The 15207-nt window shown below is 39.2% G+C and overlaps 1 protein-coding gene across 1 annotated transcript; it reads left to right on the top strand.

Annotated features, from left to right (window-relative positions):
* The first annotated feature begins 8330 nt into the window (after positions 1-8330).
* Positions 8331-15126, top strand: LOC149836283 (putative lysophospholipase BODYGUARD 1). The gene is made up of 5 exons (XM_090009742.1): positions 8331-8958; positions 9445-9782; positions 9942-10141; positions 12510-12822; positions 15073-15126. Exons 1-5 carry the CDS (start codon positions 8331-8333, stop codon positions 15124-15126), a joined length of 1533 nt encoding a protein of 510 aa, XP_089865868.1.
* The last annotated feature ends 81 nt before the right edge of the window (positions 15127-15207 follow it).

Raw genomic sequence — 15207 nt, 5'->3', positions numbered from 1 at the left:
CCCATCCCCGCCTCCATTCCCGCACAGGTTTTGATTTTAACCTCCATCCCCGTTTCATGTCCTCCATCCCCGGTCCAAACACGGTGAGGCAGGGGCATGGTCCTGTTTTCTGCTGGTTCACTGCAATCCCTAGTTGGAGTGCACTCTCAAGGTCTCGTTGTCTTTCTTTCTTTCTTTTTTACTTAGGGCACGTTTGGAAGGGAGAAAAGCTCTCATGGGAAAATAAAGTTTTGCCTATGGGAGTTTTTGATAGGAGAAGGTTTTCAAAAGAAAGTTCTTCACTTGTTTGTGTAGCATGAGAAAATGGAGTGGAAAATGTGTAAAAATGAGAGAGAGAAAAAGGAGGGCAGTGGTGAGATGGTGGGTGGTGGTGGAGAGATGTGGTGAGGGCACGTTTGAAAGGGAGAAAAGCTCTCACAGGAAAAGAAAGTTTTGCCTACTGGAGTTTTTGATATGAGAAGGTTTTCAAACGAAAGTTCTTCACTTGTTTGTGTAGCATGAGAAAAATAGAGTGAAAAAATGTGTAAAAATGACAGAGAGAAAAAGGAGGGCAGTGGTGAGATGGATGGTGATGGTGGGTAGGTGGTGGTGGTGGTGGTGGAGAGAAGGGTGGTGGGGAGTGTAAATAAGTTTTTTCTTGGTAAAAAACATTCCTCCATTCCATAGAGGAATGTTTACGATCAAAAAGTGTACTTTTTAGAAAAAAGTCTCTTGTTTGGAAGGGTTGGATTTTTCATTTTGCATTACTTTTCCTACATCTTTCTCACTTCCAAACGTGCCCTTAGTCTGTCCCAAGAATTCAAAGGGGTCCCTGAACGTCGATGGTTTCCAGAACGAGGCGACATATCACAACTTAGCTTGAAAAGTTGGTTAAAATTTTGGCTTGGCCTCGGGATTGGTGGTGTGAGAAATGTGGTTCTCAAAATTTTCATCGTCCCAAATTTCATACCAGACTCGGGAACGACCTGAATTTGGACTAAGATCTATAATTTTTCAATGTAAAAAAGATAAAAAAAATATTATTTCATTGGGTATGGTTCAGGTTTGGTTTATGTAATCCTTATAGGATCGATGCATGTTTTCTCTTATGGTGGGTACGATTGGACCAGAGTCTGGACCGGGTACCATCATCTGAAATCAGGTATGGGTTTGGTTTCACCTGGGTTCGAACCAAACCCAACCCGTTGAGACACCTACCTATAGGTCAGGCTTTAGTGATAAATAAGGAGGTTCGACTAGAACCTAAGTTGGACCCAAAGAGTTTGATTAGTATATGGAGCCGAGTATGGTTTGTTAAATTTCATACCAAACTGAGTCTGACCTGAGTTTTGATCAGCAATTTTTCAATATAAAAAACATATATATATAGGGTAAATATTGGCTACTAATAAAGGTACTAAAATAATGAGCTAGAAATCATAGGTGCAAGTTGTATCGACTCAATCTAGCCACATAGATGTGTTCAACATGGTTTGTTTGCTAAGGATCAAGCCTTGGACCATGCTTTTTTGGAGTAAAAATGTGATCTTTTGAGTTATGAAATTTTGACACATTGTGAGCCATTAATTTTTGGACCCCTTTTAAAATCTTAATTACTTTTCATAATTACATAATTCAAAACAATTTTCCTACTAAACATGATCTACAAAAAATAATATAAAAGATGAAGAAAAAAAGTGATTTCTACTCATTAATTATGTACATTCATTAGTAGCCAATATATATATATATATATATATATATATATATATATATATATATATATATATATATATATATTATCGGGTATGAACAGGGTCTGGGTCATGTAATCCCCAACTCTTGTTTTTCCTATGGTGGGTCTGAAGAGACCTAGTTTGAACCCAGTACCAGCATCTCAAAATCAGATCTGAGTTCAGACCCAACTGTATTGGAACCATGTCTGACATGTTGACACCTAAAGCAATGTCAATGAAGTGGCATTATACAAGTTGAGTTAACTCAATTGACTCAGTCACTTGGTGATCTCCTCTAACCATAATAAAGGCTCAACCAAACTTGCCATGGTCAGTAGTCCTAGTTTGAAAGTTGGGACACGCATTTAACCTAGATTAAATTGCATGGTGAGGGTGTTGTGTGTTCTTTCTCAAAGACACACTATTTGTTACAGTGCGTGTTTGGGGGTCCGAATGGCCGCCACGTATATAAGTACGTGGGGTTCGTATTCCCGTGTGTGTTGGCATCACTTAGCATCGGAGTCTGGTGTGGTTGCAAAGACTTAAGTACCCTTTCTTGCTATTCTTGTCATAAAATGATGGTTCGAGAAAATGATAAAAATGTCCTCCATTCAAAAAAAAGGAAATGATGGTTCGAGAAAAGGACAAAAATGTCCTCCATTCAGAAAATTGAAGATGATGCTAACTCTTCAAAGTCCAGACAACAAAACAAACCTGAAGCGCTCTCTCTTTCTTTTTTGTTTGAACTTTCCGTCGTCATCTTCTTCTTCTTCCTTCTCCGTGAAACACTGTAAAACCCTCTCTCTCTCTCTCTCTCTCTCTCTCTCTCTCTCTCTCTCTCTCTCTAGAGAAGAAATTAAGAGAGGCAAAGAGTCGGCGATCCGATGGTGATCGTCGTCTTCTTCCTGCTAGTAGTGCCCAAAATGTTGCCCTCATCCAGCAGGCAACCGACTGCGGTGGCCCCTCTGCCGCCTTTGAGGGACATCTACAGCAGAATCTTCCTCCAATACACCTACAACAGAGTCTTTCAAAGTACAATCTGTCTACCCTAAAATCGGCAATACTTTCAATCAAAGCTATGCCTTCCAGGCCACCCTGACACTGCTCAACACGGGCGTTCGCACCCTCAAGTTCCTGGCAGGTATTTGTCGAGTTCTCGCACCGCGAGGTTCTCATCTCGACCTTCAATGTCGTGCTCTCTAACAGGACCCACCTCCCCGCCTACGTCGGAAATGGCATGTTCCTCTCCGGCTTCCCCGTCACGAATCTCAAGACTGCCATCGGGATGGCTGGCGATTACAGCCTGATCACGGTGAAGATCGTGCTCAAGGGGGCAGAGTTCAGCATAGCGATTTAAGAAAATCACATTGCGAAAAAAATGGCAAATCGCTATCGAGTAGCGATTTACAAAAATCGCGTAGCGAAAAAAAATAGCAAATAGCTAAATTGAGTAGCGATTTACGAAAATCGAGTAGCAAAAAAAATGGAAAATCGCTAAATCGAGTAGCGATTTATGAAAATTGCTTAGCAAAAAAAAAAAAACAGAAAATTGCTAAATCGAGTAGCGATTTACGAAAATCACGTAGCAAAAAAAAAACCCCGCAAATCGCTATGCGATGTTTGTAAATCGCTAAATCGCATTGCAAAAAATAAAAGACAAATCACAACGCGATTTTCATAAATTGTGTAGCGAAAAAAAAATTATCCTTTTCTAGAATTGTCATTTCATGACACCAATGGCGGGAAGGGGTGTTACGAAAACCGCAAGCAAGAAACAATCGAAAGAAATAATAAACAAGAACGATCAAACAAAACACAACGACACAGATTTATGTGGAAAAACCTTTCCGCAAATCCGAGACAGAGTAAAAAACCATGGCCACCAAGAGGAAAAACCTTATTGCTCTTTTTCGACAGTTACAAGAGGGAAAGAAAAGAAAGAATTTATACAAGGCCAAAAAAAAAGTTTCTTCTGGGGGCGCTGCCCTCCAGAGACCCCCCGCTCGTTTAACGTTTAGTAGGACCCGCACTGGGGGGAGCCACCGGATCCCCCCTCCTGTAAGGGCAAAAACTTTAAATCAAGCTCCACAATTCATCAAGTTGAACCATGCTACAGTCAGTATGCAGGTCAGTCGGTGCTTGATGGAGCAGTGTAGGATCGTCTGCTGGATGTGCACATAGGCAGAATGAGAAGGGAGAGAGAGAGAAAGGGTTGATGTTCATGGCCTTCTTTAGGGAAGATTTTTTTCTCAGATAATCCTACAGTGTAGGGACTGGGTCTTAAATAACCATATCCGGGGTACTTAAGTCTTTGCAACCGCTCCATTTCTAGAATCATCATTTTATGACACCAATGGTGGAAAGAGTACTTAAGTCTTTGCAACCGCACTAGACTCCGACGCTAATTGATGCTGACAAACATGGGGATACGAGCCGGAAAAGCTTTTATATGTGGCACTCATTGGGACCCCAAACACGCACTGGTAGCTAACTACCGGCTTCGGGAGGAACATATAACCTGCTTCAAATAGCATGTAGTGATCCTTAAATAATTACAGTACGGTTTGGTCCTGGTGAAGTTTAACGAGCCCTATAATTACTCTTTCAAAAATAGCTTTTCCTTCTTATTTTTTTTTAGGGAAAAGAAGGAAATGCATTAAGAATTAGCATGAAATGAGGTACATGTATAATGTAAATAGTTGCTTCTTGCATCTTTACAGTTGAACATGATGCTGCCTTGTCATGTCTATGTCTATTATCATCTAGAGGAGACCTGTGAAATGGCCAAATTTGAACAATCCTTTTGGTGATGATATCCACTTAGTTGTGTCCATTGCATCCATATTTATATGCATGCATGTGAAACGTCATATTATTTTCATAGAAAAGTCCAGATAATGAGAGCTAGCTGTGGTAATAGAACCAGAAAAGGCACTGGAGTATTGGAACGCAGTAGTAAATACCAGTGACACATTAAATATAGTAGCAGTAATGCTTGAAAATATTGCTGAAAGCTTCATTCTCATAGTGTCATCCTTGCACGCCCAGCAAGCATAATCCTGCCATATCGCCGAAAGCAGGACATAAATGAAGAAACCAATTTGGATTGCAGATAGAGGTTCTTGTCAAGCATGAACAACCAATTTGGACCTCTGTTGCTTTATCATGGTTGGGGGCACGTTAAGGCTGGGTGGTGGTGTCCTCAACCCGGAGTTTTATGAGGTGGGCCCATTAAGTGACCTGGTTCTTGGTGATGGTTTTCCTTTGTCAAAAAAAAAAAAACTTAAGTGTGCTTTTGATTATTGCTGAAACTTGAATTGTGTTTGTAAAAAAAACTTTTTAAAACTCCATTCACTTGTCTTTTTTATTCATTAACTAGAGAGATAATTGTCGTCTACCAATTTAACAGTTCAAGCTGTCTAGGGTAAGCCCACCAAGTTTTTACGCTGCTAGAACAGTGGCCATAAGTACGGCAGGCAGAGCCAGTGCGGCTATGTCTCTGATCTTGTGGATGGTTTCTCAGTGTAAATATACATATAAGCCTATGGTACAAGAAAATTTCTAAATTCCTATATTTCCAAGGCTATGCTACAAATATCTCCATCTTTTGAAAATCTGGCAATTTTTATCATGATATTCTCAAAAGCCAATATAGTACCAAAAAATGAAAATTTAAAAAAGTATCACTTATATTTAGAATATCACATTTTTATGCGCTAATATTCTTCCATTTTTTTTTTAAGAAAAACCAAAATGTCGTGAAATTCCTGCTTGCCGAGATTTTCCCGAAAATGAAACCTGTGATATAGCTAGGTCCTAAGTAGAAGCACCGTATTGGGGTATGTAGGGAGAAACCAAATAATTCTTATGTCAGTGTTGCAGGCGGGAAAACAAAAGATTTAACCAAAGGTGAAGTCAAAACCAAACACCAACATCATCAGTTCATTATAAATGATGACAACTAACCAGCTGCACCCAACATATATGATGGATCATTGCTTTTAATGACTGAAAATGGGTCAAACAGTAGGTTGTGAGATATTAAGCTATCATGTTGTGTTCCATAAAGAACAACCGAACTCATGGCTTAAATTCTCAACCAAACCAGTCTGCTAGTGAAACAGAACTTGGTAGAAGAAAGTATAGTTTGAAATACCAATTGAGTCTTTGGAGGAAAAAAATTAAAGAAGCATCCAAACTTTGGATCTGAATTCAACTACTCTAAATATTTAGAAGAGCGGTTTCCAATACCTCCCTGATTTATCAATTCTTCTGCCCCAGCATGACTTGTAATAATATGGAGGTCCTTTTTTCATAATTATGAATAGATATCTAGAATTGACCAAAGAATGACGTATGGTCTACATATATCCTTGTCAATAAAGAAAAGTATTACCAAACAAGCAGAGCCCCCAATTGGTAAAGGCAAGTTGGTGTTAGGCAGACCCGGCCCCAACAGTTAACGTACCACTGGGTTTTGAACCTGCAACGTCCCACCACACAGAGACGTTCACTGACAGCTCCTACCAACCATGCAGAGCCCCCTTTCTGCAAATTTACAGCTATCATGTTTGACTCAGTCCATTGAATCACTATGCATCATGTTGGCCCAACAGCTACGCCTCAGTGTTGCCAAGAGACTAGCTATCATGACTTCTTCTTCTTTCTGTTTAAAGGCAAGCTGGGGTTATAGGCAGACCCCTACCAGATATCTCTTAAGCCCCATGTGGCAGAGGGATTCGAACCTGGGCCTTCAGCTTGGCACAGGACCCCGCTTACCACATTGGATACCACCTCGGTGGTAGCAAACATAACTGACAGACCAACCGCCTTTTTTTTTTCGGTGGGGGTAATTCAGGAAAACCACCACGAGCTTAGTGGCGTAAAAACCCCTTGTACCGTTTGCCGAATATAGAGTACATCCAGCTTCTACGTGCCTCGCAGCAAGGAATACACACTCATGTGTTTCAAACTCGTAACATCCATTCAGTTTGGTACCATTCACAAGATGCCCTAGCTACCAGATGAGAAAATCCCTGGTGGGGCACACACCAGCCAAGATTGCCAATTCTATTTCACCTGTTTGAGCAAATCTAGACATTTACGGTGAAATCTGGCCAACGGTTCGGATTTCGGATCAGAAAATACATTGGAGAGTCGGATAGAGGACAGCCAAATTTTTCAAAAGCCTCATCCTGAATCCCAATTGTATGCAACCCTAATTCAGTTTATTATAGGGTTTAAATCCATTCATACAGAGTCACAAACAACCAAAGATTAAATGGAAGTATCATCAAATGTGGCACTATGAAGAAGAAATATAATGGCATACTTCACTAATGTTTATTAGAATAAAACAAATGGGGGCATAATTAAGAAGAAATATGGTAATTTACTTCATCAATGTTTATTAGAATAAAACAGACAGTATAATTGGGCTTATACTTCAGAGAAGAGTATCAATATAAATGACTTGGCTATTAGAAGCATTGCAAGTCGTGATGTGACCAACAGCACCTAATAACAGTTGGCGTTTAATGTGACCAATGGACCGATGTCACAATCTTAGTTTCGGTGCATAATCAATGTTGGCCATGCATGAACATGTAGAGAATTTGTTTCAACTCATAAAATAGGCTTGGGGAGCCCAACACAAACAAGAGTTTTTTTTATGAGTGAGAAAGAATAGATGCAATATTCATAGCCGTTGATTTTTCGATCGCCAGAAAAAACATATATTCAAGTTGGATTCTGGAGGTTCAAAAACTGGCTCCCACTAAATAAAACATGTAGCACATAATATATATATACATATATAAGGGAATGAAAACCTACCAAACTTGCTCACTAAAAAATATTTTATCCGATTTTCAGTGTTTTTTTCAAAATTCTGACCTTACAGATGTGTTCAGCATGATTGATTAACTAGAAATTGACACTTCAATAATGTATTTTGGAAGGAAAAAATAGTATTTGGAGCAAAAAAAATATGAAAATTGTAGGCTGTTGATTTTTGAAATCTTATAAAAACATATTCATGCATCAGAATCAAATTCTCCAAGAACTGATTCCTATAAAAATAAGCCCATAGATCATATCTGTAAGGTCAGACTTTTGGAAAAACACCAAAAATTTGATTAAATGTTTTGAGTGAGTAGGTTTGGTAGGTTTTCTAGTGGGTCGGTTTTTATTCTCCAGAGAGAGAGAGGGAGAGAGAGAGAGAGAGAGAGAGAACGCTTAAGTAAAATACACCATAATTCTACTTGTACAAAATGTATTGCTACACATTAGACTAAGATGGGGAGGGAGAAATAGTTGGGAGTGGTGGGTTCAACAACCACCTACCCTCCATCTGTGGCCAGCACACGACTTAATGAGCAATGAATTCACTCCCTGCTATTGTTGGTACTTTGCCGAGGCCACTGCACCCCTTTTTCACCATTCCCTTTGCACTTATAGGACACCCCTCACCCCCACCACACGCAGCTTCCCCCAAGGCCATCCCACCATCACGCACCTAGCCAATGTTTCGTGTGTATGGTGGGAACTCATCTTCCCCACACAAATCATACAACCAAAACCCATTAAAAATACTTAAAAAACACAACCGCATAGATGAAGAATCATCATCTTTGTTTTAAAGGTCATATAGGAGTAGAAGTGAGGGGGAGTGAGAAGGGGAAGGGGAAAAGGGAAATGGCCAATGAGAAAAACGTGGGGGTGATCTTTGTCATAGCTATGAAAGTGTTCCTCGACGTAGTGAGCTTCTTGGTGTTCTGCTTCCTTGATCTCCTTGATGCCATCCTCTGCTACCTGTTCAAGCTGGTGGACTTCTTGGTGGAGCATGAGTGGAAACCTTGCTACTGCTCCTCAGGCCAGGACGTCATCATTAGCAGTGGCAAGATAGTGGTATCAGAACGAGGTCACCGGAGGATCGTCTGCATCAGCGCGAGCGAGCTTCGGCTAGAGGACATCTCCGACACTCTCTACTCACGGACCTCCATCGTGTCCGAGATCAAGAGATCGACAGCTGCCCGCGTCGGCTTGTGCGAGAGGCGTCCTAACGGCGTGGTCAGGTCGGCTTACCGGATCAACTCAGCCATCGTGGAAATGCTTCAAGTGAAGATGGGGCGTCAGATGGCTCACCAGGTCCCACGTTGGTCCGATTGCTACTGCCACAAGTGTGTTTCTTGGTGCACCTCTCCCAAGGAGGCCCTCTATGTTCGTGAGGATGGACTCAGGGGTGAGTCGTACACTCATCTTATATACATACACATACACAGGAAAATGGAAACCTACTAGATAAAACATGATAGTGGATTTTCAGTATTTTTTAAAAATTTTGACCCATAGATGTGTTTAGCACCATTGATTTACGAACACTTGGATCATGCATTTTGGATGAAAAATTATATTTGAAGCCTCAAATTTTTTTTTTTAAATTGTAGGCTGTTGATTTTTGAAATCTTATAAAAACCTATTTGTGCATCAGAATCAAATGTTCCAAGAAGTGATTTCTATAAAAACAAGTGTATTGATAACATCAGTACTTTCAGAATTTAGAAAAAAATAATACCAAAAAATTATGAAAATCTAATAGCATGTTTCATTTAATTGGTTTTGTATTTTGTAGGTTTTCATTTCCCCACGAACACATACATCGCATGGCTCTTGTAGTTCATAAGCAAATACTACTACTCATATGCCTGTGTTTTATTTATGTGTGAAGAGTGCAAGGAGAAGGAGATCACAGACGTTCTCTTCATCCATGGCTTCATCTCCTCCTCTGTCTTCTGGACCGAGACCCTCTTCCCCAATTTCTCCAATGACGCAAAGACAAAGTACCGGCTCCTAGCCATGGATCTGCTCGGGTTCGGCCGGAGCCCAAAGCCGACCGACTCGCTCTACACTCTAAGCGAGCACATTGACATGATCGAGCGGTCGGTGCTGGAAGCTTACAGGGTGAAGTCCTTCCACATAGTGGCACACTCTCTAGGCTGCATCATAGCCATTGCCCTCGCAGTCAAATACCCCAACTCTGTCAAGTCTCTCACCTTACTCTCACCGGTATCAACCTGACCCACTTAAACTAAGTCCATAATGATCTAACATTCAAAACCATTTTTTTGAGCCTTAATTTGGTTCATAAAAGAGAGATGTATATAAGAAGTGTTATTAAACTTAAGGGGAGATTAATATTGCTCAGATTGATGTGATTACATGCAGCCATATTTTCCGGTACCGAAGGGAGAGCATGGAAGCCAATACGTGCTGAGGCAGGTGGCACCGAGGAGGGTGTGGCCGCTGATCGCGTTTGGTGCATCGGTTGCATCTTGGTATGAGCACATCAGCAGGATTTGGTGCCTGGTGGTTTGCAAGAACCACCGGCTTTGGGACTTCATTGCTAGGCAGATCACCAGAAATAGGTAACCCAACATCCACACTTCATTATCTCTTCTTTCTAACCAACACATGCAGGATTTGTCCTCATGTGTTCTAAAGCGATATACATCTCCTTCATTCAATATTTTCTTTCCAAATGTGACTGAAAAATAACGCATCATCAAAATTTTCAAAGTCTTGTCATTTTCATGGATTGTTGGTTGGCGCGGGCTCGGGCACACATATATATAAGGTTAATATTTGGTGCTATAGATCACCACTTCTTTATATATATATTAATTTTTACAGATAAGGCGATGTGATCTACAAAAGTTTGTTTTATAGAAAATGAGTTTCGAATCACACGAATGTGACATGTAAGCCGTTTTAAAGGCTTCAAAAATCAGCCGCCCAAAATGCACCTAAATTTCATTACTCAAAAAATCATATGCTTAGACTGAAATAACACATCCAAGGTATGGTTAGATCTACCATGTGGTGGCTAGATTCGTACAAATAAGAATGTGTAATGGTACAAAACCACCTTATATTCTGAAGTATGTTTATATATATATATACATATATATATATAGAGAGAGAGAGAGAGTGCATGATCACTTTTGAACATGATAAAAATGAACTTCTGACGCTGGTTTTTGCGCTAAGACTTTTAGTAGGGACAAAAGTCTCATTATAGTACCTTTAGCGGCAACTTTTGTTGACGCTAAAGGTGTTACTTGGCGGAACCTCACACGGAGCGTCCATCACACGTGCGATGGACGCTCCATGTGAGTTTGTTTTGATCATGTTCAAAAAGTGATCATGCACTATCACTTTTCCCATATATATATATATATATATATATATATATATATATATATATATAGATATATATATATATAGATATATATATATATAGATATATATATATAGATATATATATATAATTTTTTTTTTTTTTGTGCCTTGAAGGTACATTTGCTCTAGCAAAAGTCATGTGTTTGCAGGTATTATTTACTCAGGCGGCTTCCATAAATGCATCCGCCTGGTTGGTTTATTAATTCTGTATCTAGTCACTAGAATATGAGAACTGGAAATATGAGAACTAATGTGTGAACTGTCATTTTCATAGATTTTTTTCTCTTTTCTCTTGAATCTAACAATATGGCTGTGATCTACATGCTTTTTTTTATAAAAACCTGCTCTTGAATCATCTGTTTTTGATGCATAAACTCGATATTTTTTAGACTTTAAAATCAATGGCTCATAATCTTCATAAATATTCAAGCATTCAAAAATCATATTTTTAATAAAAAATACACTATCTAATGGTTGATTCCTAGCAAATTCACCATGCCAAGCTAGTTCTCATATTATCTAACTATTTTGATGTAGAAAGCAGTTTTTATTGTAGTACTAGCGCATTGTTCATTTTGATCATTTTTACATTATTTTAAAAAACTTGTATACAAATCAAAACCATTTTGATAAAGTGGTTTTTTTTATGCAGCAGCACTGCATGCAGCTCCGCTTCTGATGACCGTCCATCTCAACATTTGTAGAGATGGACACCACACCCATCTCCATAAATGCTAAGATGGGTGGCTGTCAAGCAGCTTGCTGCATGCATATATTGCGTTCACTTTGATAAATGCATATTCTCGACAAATATGGAGATCAAATTATTTAATCATTGAATGAGACACTCGGTACTAATAAATGTACAAGATTATAGAGTGCAAATCACTTTTCTTTTCAATCATTTTAGATCAGATCTTACACATGTAAAAATCAATACATCAAATTTCATTGATCAGAAAATATTGTTCTTGGAGCACTAAAGCACGATTGAAGGTCCAATCTTCAGCAAACAAACCATGTTGAACAAATGTATATGGCTTGATTGAGTCAATATAGCTTGCACTTATGATTTCCAACCGAACAGTATCGTACCTTTAAATAGTAGTACTTAATAAATAAATAACTATATATATATATATATGCACGCAACCAACGATCGATCAACCACCCTTCTTTTTTTATCTCGATTTGAACTTTAGAAGAATCGCCACATGCATGGTTTCTTCAGAGTTAGAGAATTTCAATTTTCTAATTTAAATTGTTTTCGTCCATTTTGGAGATGTTTTGGCCGTTTGGCGTGTTGGTTTTGGCTTTTTTTTTGTCAATTTATAATCCACGGTTGTTGGGATTGGAATTTTATTTTTAATCTTTTCATTGATCTTGTCTTTTTATAAAACTATACTTTATGAAAAACTCCATCAACTTAAAGTTTTGGTCAAACTTGTTGGTCAACTAACTCTAGAGAGAGAGAGAGAGAGAGTCAAACTTGTTGGTCAACGAACTCTAAAGGCTTTTTGACACTTGGGGGATTGGGGTTGGATGGGATGACAGGATTCGGACATTTATGGTGGAGGGGTTCTTTTGCCACACGCACCACGCGGCGTGGCACACGCTCCACAACATCATCTGCGGGACGGCGAGCAAGATGGACGGCTACCTGGAGAAGGTGGAGCAGCTGGGCTGCCAGGTGACGGTCCTCCACGGGAGGGACGACGAGCTGCTGCCCGTGGAGTGCAGCTACGCCCTGCAGTCCAAGATCCCCAGGGCGCGGGTGAAAGTCATCGACAAGAAGGACCACCTCACCATCGTCGTCGGCAGGCAGAAGGCATTCGCCAGAGAGCTCGAAGAGATTTGGAAGATGAGTGACTGAGTGAGCATTGATTATGTGTGTGTGTGTGTGGGGGGGGGGGGGGGGGGGGGGGAGAGAGAGAGAGAGAGAGAGAGAGTGTTCTTTCTTTCTTTGTGTGTGATAGTGTGAGAGAAAAAGGAGAGATCAGGGAGAGATTTGGAGCTGAAAATAACAGAAGGATAAAAGGAAAACAGGATATTGAAAGGTATTAAGAGCACCCAAACAAGGGTCTGAACTCTTAATCGACTTTAAACACTGCAAAATAATCGTCCACTGCCATATATGTAATCCATCAGCACCACCACCACAACTATATTATTCTTCATCTTTCTTTGGACTTACTTCGTGCCATTAGTATTCAATGTTTGAATAACGATTATGGTTATTATATTTGAAAATTATTGGGATCTCTCTCTCTCTCTCTCATATAATAGACAAAGGCTTATTAAGGCTATGCGCTGCCATTAAAATAGGTAAGATTAGGACCTGGGTTAGGGAGTATATATAGTCACAAATGTCGTTTGAAAATATCCTGACTTTATAATGGTAATTTCAAAGGCCAATAAAATGACCAACAATTGATTTGTTCAAACTATCTCATAGATTTGAAATAGTGTGATTTATTATGATTTTAGCACTTCTTTAGTTGCGCACAAGAGCTATCTGTCTTTCTAGCCAAGAACCATCATAGTTTGCCACTTGACATGATGGGTATTCCTGTCAGTATCCGTATCCGACCTATATCGTTTGGCCAATGATTCAGGTGAATAAAAAAAATAATTTTTGAATCGGCCAAAAAATAATTGAAAAATATTAAAGAACTTTAATTTAAAAAAATTTTAAATTATGTTTGTATATATTTTATACAAATCTGCTGATTTTATCCTAATATTTTCTCCTTTTTTTATTGATCCAGATACTTTCACTTGCCAATAAGATCCAGATAATGATATTCGTGACATTTGATAGGAGTTTTAGGTCCAAAATAGTTTATTTTTTCATATCCCTCGATTGGGCTTTCTATTTTCAATCAAATCGGCTTCATACCATACCTAGTGAAGAGTGAACCAACCCGGCTGCTCAAATAAGTATTGGAGGATGTTTAAGTGACTCATTCAGTAGCTTCTCTATAGTAGCTTTTTTTTTCTTAGAAGGATTTTTTGTTTAAATCGTAATTAATTAAGGGCAGGGTGTCAAGTGTCAACCAATATTGTCAGTATCGGCCTGAATCGGTCGATATGTATCGTATTGTCAGAAAAATCAATACGATACTGACTTGAATCAACTATTTTTTAATAAATGTAAAAAGATACTTAAAAATAAATTTTTAATATTATTTTAATGGTTTTAACACATGTCACGTTCTGATTGACACAAAATATTTTATTATTATTTTTTAGCCGATTCAGAACGATTCACTTGAGAATTAATTAGTATCAGCCGATTCACCTTAATCATTGGCCAAATGATTCAAGGCCGATACCGGTACTTCTTTCCTCATATATGGTGGGATCGATGTCACTAGGGGTGCCAACTGGTAGAGTTTGGTTCAGACCCAGGTGGAACTAGATTTTCGGGTCAGGAATTAATTGGGTCTACTATAAGAAAGACTATATCCGGACCGGATAAGAACTACATGAACCAAACCCGGACCATACCCAGTAAAACAATTTATTTATTTTTATCATTTTTACATTGAAAATTTGTGGGTCTTAATCAAAACTCGGGTCGGGTCCAGGTCTGGTATAAATTTTCACAAACTATACCCGAGTCCATGTATTGATGGGACCTTCGGATCCAAACCCGAGTCTTAATGGGGTCTTTTTATTTATCACCATACCCGGACCCTATAAGGTTGGGTTAGGGTCAGGTCCTCGTAAACCAGGCCGATTGACACCCATGTGACGTTACCGCTGCATGGTGTGTCAGGTCAGGGTATTGAAGTCACTATTATGAAATGTGATGGCAAAGGATGAGATTGTTCAAGTCCTTGTTGAATGCATTCAAGAATTGTACCCTCACAGTTTCACCTCTTATTTAATTAACCATGTATGAGACCAGCCATGGGTTACAGCAAGTAGCATTCACTCAGCTCGTGGAAACGGCGCCCTCAAGTCCAATTACAGTTTGCTGGGGACCTCAATTCATCCATTTGAGATGAAGCTGTCTTTATGTCTTCTGCACATTGGGGGACAGCAATTGCAGCTCATATCTTTTGTAAAACTACAGGAGACTAGTGAAAATGGATTGTTCTGTGAAACACGGACTACGCCATCTGTGCATTCAATTTTGTGGAATGCATTTAAATTTCTTGTATAATGAATATACAGTGAAACTCATTAAACTTCTGGTGTTTCATGGACGATATTTGGTACAATGAATCTCATGATGTAAGTTGTT

The sequence above is a fragment of the Nuphar pumila genome, chromosome 6 (assembly GCF_984573655.1).
Source record: "Nuphar pumila chromosome 6, dmNupPumi1.hap1.1, whole genome shotgun sequence".
Taxonomy (NCBI): domain Eukaryota; kingdom Viridiplantae; phylum Streptophyta; class Magnoliopsida; order Nymphaeales; family Nymphaeaceae; genus Nuphar; species Nuphar pumila.
Note: the sequence above shows the minus strand (reverse complement) of the source record. Positions and strands in the feature narration are given on the sequence as shown.

Excerpts from the sequence above, each read along its gene's own strand:
- LOC149836283 (XM_090009742.1), top strand. The coding sequence starts at position 8,331 with ATGAAGAATCATCATCTTTGTTTTAAAGGTCATATAGGAGTAGAAGTG. Across the intron at positions 9,783-9,941 it reads CTCTCACCTTACTCTCACCG|CCATATTTTCCGGTACCGAA; the intron begins GTATCAACCTGA and ends GATTACATGCAG. Across the intron at positions 12,823-15,072 it reads AAGAGATTTGGAAGATGAGT|ACTACGCCATCTGTGCATTC; the intron begins GACTGAGTGAGC and ends TGTGAAACACGG.